Source organism: Leucoraja erinacea, chromosome 1 (genome assembly GCF_028641065.1).
Source record: "Leucoraja erinacea ecotype New England chromosome 1, Leri_hhj_1, whole genome shotgun sequence".
NCBI classification, from domain to species: Eukaryota; Metazoa; Chordata; class Chondrichthyes; order Rajiformes; family Rajidae; genus Leucoraja; species Leucoraja erinaceus.
Window position 1 is genome coordinate 53,617,056 of NC_073377.1, and position 7,755 is coordinate 53,624,810.

General features: G+C 41.7%; 1 protein-coding gene across 1 annotated transcript; it reads right to left on the bottom strand.

Moving 5' to 3' along the window:
* Positions 1-231: 231 nt before the first annotated feature.
* On the bottom strand, positions 232-7,104 carry LOC129698666 (bone morphogenetic protein 2-like). The gene is made up of 2 exons (XM_055637857.1): positions 6,557-7,104; positions 232-2,006 (listed from the first exon to the last, which is right to left on the bottom strand). The coding sequence occupies exons 1-2, from the start codon at positions 6,873-6,875 to the stop codon at positions 1,180-1,182; spliced, it is 1,146 nt and encodes a 381-aa protein (XP_055493832.1). The 5' UTR covers positions 6,876-7,104; the 3' UTR covers positions 232-1,179.
* Between the last annotated feature and the right edge of the window lie 651 nt (positions 7,105-7,755).

Sequence of the window (7,755 nt, forward strand, 5' to 3'; positions counted from 1 at the left end):
CATCACAGAGACGCACAGACAGACATAAAAACAAACAAGATGAGTGTTTTAGTAATATATAGATAGATTATTCAAAAAGTAAACTTTCTGACCCTCAAAAAATCATATTAAGTATACAGATTTTAATTTTCTGATGTATGCATATGCATATTTCTGCAGATATCAAAAAATAAGAAATTCCAATGCAAAATAAATTATTTATTAGAGGGTTTATTTATGAAAACTGTGCTCCTATTTGAATTACAAATACATGTTCCAATCTTTATTTAATATTCTGTACAGTGTTTAAAGGGATAATTAAAGATTGATTCTTTGTCTGCTTTCTGTGAGAATTGTTTATTGGAATTGGCTCCTCAAGCAATTGCTGTCACCACAAGGATCACTAGATCATCGTTGGGAGCTTTATCCAAAGTTAGTTGGAAATATCATTCCTTTGCTGATGAACCTAAATTTTGTTTCAACTTAAAATGCAAAATAACTGTTCTGTCCCCAATTCTCTAGGTGCTTTCAAGAGAGAGTTAGATAGAGCTCTTAAAGATAGCGGAGTCAAGGGATATGGGGAAAAGGCAGGAACGGGGTACCGATTGTGGATGATCAGCCATGATCACCGTGAATGGCGGTGCTGGCTCGAAGGGCCAAATGACCTACTCCTGCACCTATTGTCTATTGTCTCCTGTCTGTTGAATGAAGAGAATACACTTCAGTCACAGCACAAAAGCATGTGGAAAATTCTAGACATCATTCAAGTGATGGGATGTGAAGATTGAAGGCTTCCTTTTGGCTGGTGGTCAATTTGCAACTCTCTCACTCCGCTATTGTAGGATTTATGTGCAGAAAGAGTTTTTTGTCAAGTATAGTAGGCCATAAAGAAAATCAACATCCAGGTTTTAGTTATTTCACTAAGACTTCCATTACATTTCATGTTTGCATCGATTCACTCCCTGCTGCAACTGCAAATGTGAATACTTGGATGTAAGCATCTTTAGTGGGGCATCAAGAAAAGTAGATAAAGACGGAATATTTATTTGAATTTAACACATTGACTAAAATGAAATGTTACTTGAAGGGACTGAAGTGACACTTGACACGATAAAAATATTTTACAGCAGATGGTAACGCATATAAAAATCAATAAATATTCTTGCAATAAATACCTAAATTGGAAATTTGTTGATAAAATTAAGAACAATGGCATTTGGAGACAATCATGTCATCAAATGCTGTGAGTATTAATTTGTCATTGCTGTTAAAATGGAGCAATGTTAGTGGCTCATAGGATGCAGGAACACAGCAGGGAGCTGGAATAGCTCCATTAGATAGTCGATTCATCTTTGATTTGATAAGTGTATGCATTGTGGCAAGTTTGTACTTTTGTGGACATGTGCCATCACAGTAAAAGGCATTGTAACTTGATGGGGCTCTGATCCAGTCTGACCATCCAATCTCCTCAAAAGACACATGTAGCGATCGCCTACAACAATGTATTTGGTTTCCCTGGCAGTCCTCAGTATAGCTTTCACGACGTGTCCGAACCTCTTTAAAAACCTTTTGTACTTCTATTTCCAATTCTACTTCAATGGACGCTTTATCTTCAGAACCATGTTTATGTCCAGAAGACCAGGAAAGCAGCTCAAATTCAAGGCCATAATTTTCCTGTGGGTAATTTATCCAATGTTCCACAGTTTTTTGAATGTCAAACGTTTCAGCCTTTTCTGAATTTGATGTAATGACTTTTGAACCAAGAAAATTAGGTTGTATCTCTGCCCTTTTGGTTGCTGGCTTGAATAATTTGTAGACTCTTACAAGTTGTGGGTTTCCATCTATCCTTATCCTTTTCTGATGTGAATTTGAATTCTGATCCATGCGCTTGTACAATTTAAGTTCACCTTTCAGGATCTTTACTTTAGGAAAGACAAGTATGTTGTTGGCAATGGAAACATTAAAGTATAAGTGTTGTTTGTTGTTGTTCAAGTCATTTGTTCTGTTTGTATTTTCCAAAATTGTTCCTGTTACAAAAGTAAGAAAAATATGTATTATTCAGTAGTTCATGTCTTCAATTCCCCATTTCCTATTATCTCAGTTCTATTCATCATTTTATCAGAAGCTGGTAGGGCATTTGCTTTTGGCCACCCAATTCTGTTGTAGAAGTAGCTAATGTATTTGCCTCTCTCTCGTGCTTTACTCACTGTGGCTGTGCTCTGTCAGAATTTGCTTCATTCCTTTCATTTGTCTCCAAATCAAATTTAGTTTAGTTTAGTTTTGAGATACATCGTGGAAACAGGCCTAGCGAGTCGGCACCGACCAGCGATCCGCGCACATTAAGACTATCCTACGCACACTAGGGACAATTTACATTTATACCAAGCCAATTAACCTACAAACCTGTACATCTTTGGATTGTGGGAGGAAACCGAAGAACTTGGAGAACACCCACGCGGTCACGGGCAGAACGTACAAATTCCGTACAGACAGCATCCATAGTGGGGATCGAACCCAAGTCTCCAGCACTACAAGCGCTGTTAAGGGCCTGTCCCATGAGCATGCGACTCCATGCGGTAAGCGTGACCTAACGTGGTCGCTTGAGCCATACGGCCTCGCGGGGCCGGTCCCACTTCCATCACCGGAGTCGTATGGAGTTGTGCGGAGCTGGTCCCAACATCGCGCGGGGCTCCGAAAAACTGACCGTGTTCAATAATTCCGCGCAGCAACGGCCTACCGGCCCGCACCCGCCTCAATGCCGTACGCACCTCCTCAACGGGCGTGCGCAGCTTCTTAATGCCGTACGCAGCGTCTTGACACCGTACGTCACACGCGAACTTCCCGCGGACTTCGCTCAAACTTCACGTCACTCACTCTACCTCCGCGCGGCCCCCGCTTCCGGTTTGCTCGCGCTCGCCGCATGCAGGCGCATACTGTTGGGACCGGCCCTGTACGGGGATCACTCGACCTATGCGCCGCCCCCGCTTCCAGTTTGGTCGCGCTTGCCGCATGCAGGTCGCATGCTCGTGGTACAGGCCCTTAAGGCAGCAACTCTACTGCTGTGCCACAATGCCGCCCTTATGGTGTGACTGAAATAGTGTGACTGAAGTCCCATTCCACGATTTAAATCATTCCAGTTATTGTTATCTTGGTAATGGACAGATGGCCACATAAAAGTAGTTTGCACCAATATCATAAGAAAACAAAATATCCAAAGACTTTAGTGAAATGCAAAATAGATTATTGACATAGCTTTAGTACTGTCATGATTTCAAGAATAATCATTGTAATCATAATGATATTCTTGTTATTTTCCACTCCCTGCAGTTCTATTCTGAAGTCTGAAGAAGGGTCTCGACCTGAAACATCACCTATTCCTTTTTTCCAGGGATACTGCCTGACCCGCTGAGTTTAGTTTAGAGGTACAGTGCGGAAACAGGCCCTTTGCCCCACCGAGTCCGTGCCAACCAGCAATCCCTGTACACTATCCTACACTGTGTAAATTGTGTTGTGTCTTGGGTCTTTTTTTCTTGTGTGTATGACTGCAGAAACAACATTTCATTTGAGCCTCTATGAGGTTCAAGTGACAAATAAATTGTATTGTGTATTGTGTGTATTGTGTACACATACTATGGACAATTTACCATTATAGCAAGCCAAATAGCCTACAAACCTGTACGTCTTTGGAGTAACACCAGCATTTTGTGTCTATCGTTGGTGTAAACCAGCATCTGCAGTTCTTTCCTACGCATCTCTTCTGAATGCATTGAATACGTCACAATTTTTTGCCATGAACTCCCTATAGGTACTCTTTTCCTTCCAATATGATCTGCAGTGCATGTGCACTGATTGCAATTGCCCACACACAGAGTGGTCACATGTTAAAAGTGTACAAAAATAGATAAATAGATTAAGCCTGGCCACCAACAAACAATCCAACTTTTCCAGCCTACAACTCATTCTGGAAAATCTATCCCTCTCTTCATAGATGTAGCACCATTACACTCATTAGCAAGAAAGTTCATTGTTTACTCGAAGAAAGAATGACCAAAAAACATATATGAAAACACGCTCAACATACACGCATAAAACCAACATATTTTGTTTCACAAATGACAAACTAATATATTTGGTTGGATAATCCAATTAATTTTCATGGCAAGTAGCATTAATGAAAATCCCAGAGCTTTTTGATGTATATTAAAAAAAAACAGGGAGTAACTAAGTAGTGAAAAGAACCACCCAAGGATAGAGGGAATATATGCTTGGAGTCAGAGGCTGTAGGTGAGTCACTAAACCAGTACTTTGCATTGGTATTCACCAAGGATAAGGACATAGAGCATAATGAGATCGGTGTGGGGTATACTAATATGCTATGGCAGAATGAGATCAAGAAGGAGGTGGTGTTGGTCCTTAAAAGATCATCAATAGACAAAAGACAATAGGTACAGGAGTTGGCCATTTGCCCTTCGAGCCAGCACTGCCATTCACTGTGATCATGGCTGATCATTCACAATCAGTACCCCGTTCCTGCCTTCCCCCATATCCCCTGACTCCGCTATCTTTAAGAGCTCTATCTAACTCTCTCTAGAAAGCATCCAGATAATTGGCCTCCACTGCCTTCTGAGGCAGAGAATTCCACAGATTTACAACCCTTTGTGTGATAATGTTTTTCCTCATTTCCTCCGTTCTAAATGGCTTAACATGTATTCTTAAACAGTGGCCCGTGGTTCTGGACTCCCCCAACATCGGGAACATATTTCCTGCTGCTAGCGCGTCCAAACCCTTAATGATCTTATATGTTTCAATAAGTTACCCTCTCATCCTTCTAAATTCCAAAGTATACAAGCCCAGCCGCTCCATTCTATCAACATATGACAGTTCCTCCATCCCGGGAATTAACCTGGTGAACCTACACTGCACTCTCTCAATAGCAAGAATGTCCTACCTCAAATTTGGAAACCAGTCCCCAGTGCCTGAAAAGTTATATCCCAGGATACCGAGAGAGGCAAGAGCGGAGATTACTGGGGCTTTGACAAAGATCTGCGTATTCACGATAGCCATGGTTGATGTCAGGGAAGTAGCCAATGTTGGTTTGTTGTGTAAGAAGTGAAATAGAGATAATCTAGGAAATTATAGACCAGAGCATCACATCAGTAGTAGAGAAGCTATTGGAGAGGATTTGGCTGGGAGAGGTCACATCTTACAAACTAGATTGAGTTTTTTTTGAGGAAATGAAGAAAGTGATGGATGAAGATAGGACAGTGGATGTCAACGTGAACTTTGGTAAGGCATTTGACAAGTTCACTCATGGTGGGCTGATTCAGAAAATTATGATGCATGGTGACTTGGAATGCGGATCTGGCTAACACACTGGATACTGGGGAAAGTGGTGGAAGGGTGCCATTCTGGCTGGAGGTCCACGACTAATAATGTTCTCCGGGGATTAGTCCTGTGATCTCAGTTATTTGTAATATATATAAATGACATATCGGCTGGTGAGAAACGGTGCAACTATCCTACACACATTAGGGACAATTTACATGTATACTAAGCTAATCAGCCTACAAACCTGCACGTCTTTGGAGGAAACCGGAGCTTCCCGGAGAAACCCCACGCAGGTCACGGGAGAAGGTACAAAATCCGTACAGACAGCACCAGCAATCAGGATCAAAGATCGCCCTATGATCTTTGGTCAGGATCGAACCCGGGTCTCTAGCGCTGTAAAGGCAGCAACTCTGCCGCTGCACCGCCGTGCCGCCCAAATGTTCAATTATATCTAACACAATGTAAGATACCAATTATAAACTTCATTTTTCCTCTGCCAGTCTATGAGATAATTGAACACTTTAATTAGATTTGTATTTATTGCCTGCATGACTGCATTCCAGGAACTTGGCATGTTTTTGAAAAACTGATAAAGCACAACGAAAGATGATAATATTCTGCTCCTTGCATTTTCTTTCAATGCTGTCTGCAATACTGTCTCCTCTGCACTTGAGAAACCAAAGTCTGATTTGGTGATTGCTTTGCCAAGCATCCGCATTGAATCTAAAGTTCCTGTGGATTACCATTTTGCATTATCCAGTCCAGACACAATATGACATAGAAGAGACAAAGCGCTGGAGCGGAGGAACCTTAACGGCATTGATACAGAGGCAACGCACAGGCAGGGAGGAATGGTACATTGATTTCCGTGAACGACGTTTAGACTTGGGACCCGGTTCTCCGGAGATGCTGTCTGACTCGCTGAGTTACTCCAGCGCCTTGTGTCCTTTCCCCTTCTGTTACTTGACAGACTTTGTCGTGCCCCTTTCAAAACTCCCCCACATACCCCAACCCCCTCCCACACACCTTCTCACACCAAGAGAAGCTGCCTGGCCCTCCGAGTTACTCCAGCAGTTTGGGGTCTTTTGTGGGTTATTAGCATTTATATTGTTTGGCATATATTGTACTTCCATGCGGAAATTCAATAGTGATCACCCACCGCTGAACATGAGCCACCTTGAACACTTTTCCTCTGCTCCATCCCACCCCTGACTGAGCAGTGAAACTCCAGAAGCGGACCAACGCTTACCCTTCAGAATAATCGAATTGACAGAATGTATCCTCGTAGATCTTTTGTTCCACAAGCCAGTATTTTGACTGGATTGTCTCACACGCTCTAGATAAAGTTTGTACATCTCCTCCTCCTCCGATCTAGAAATATTCATTCCGGAGATATGAGGGCTTTCGAGTCCCAGCTGTTCCATGATGGCTTTCTTGATCGCTTCAATCCGAACTTGTGTCTCATTTTTCCACTTGAGACTGGACAGAGGCTTAAACTCGCTGCTCTTGATGCACACCAGTGCCAAATAAACCGAGACGTATATGGAATATAAGCTGTGTAGTTCCATTGGATCACTGTCACAGAGTGCCTGGAGAATCCCGCACCGGTAACGGATGAGATTACAGATTCTCCTCGTTGGCCTCGTTCACTCTGACTGCTATGCACTCCAGTTAATAGAGCGGGGGTGCGTGGGTTTATATAGAGTCCAAAGTTGACCCTGTTTGCCACCGCCTTTTGTTTATTCATAACCTTTTATAAGCACTCGAGAACGAACACCACACGATTTAAGGTCCAAAAATGCTGCCGTACAATCCTTAAATAAATAGCGACTTTAAAAAATAACGTCAAATAGGACTATAATTCCAAATTATGATGAGCAATTACCAACCATTGCAGCAGTTGATAGAACTTGTGTTATAACTAAACGAGCTCAGTACAAAATCTCAGCAAGTTATTCCGAGTCTTTCATGCAAATAAAACAAAGCTTTATTGCAATCTCTCCTCTGGGGAAATCAAACAAGCCAAGAACTTTAGACGCTTATTATTTTTTGTTTCTTTTTGCCTGACCTATTTGACACGATCTTTGAAGATTTACGTCGCAATCCCCAATCCCCAAAATATTTGTCCATTTCCTGTCATTGAATAATCACTTGCCGCTTCTGGTTTGGTGTCACCTGCAAGCTTAACCAATGACTTGAATCTCTAAAATAAAATGTTACTTGGATCTCTAAAATAAAATGTTACCATACAATTATAAAGTGTGGCAGTAATCAATGGGATATACCAGTTCCCCAGCATTGTAACTGTTCTCTCCTGGAATTCACTACTATTTGCAATTGTTCATGAGAAACGTTGTTAAATCTCTTTTGTAAAGCAAAATCCATCCTGATGAAGGCTTTCCAAATCCAATTGGGAAATCTCATCTTCATTTTATATATTTTTTGTTT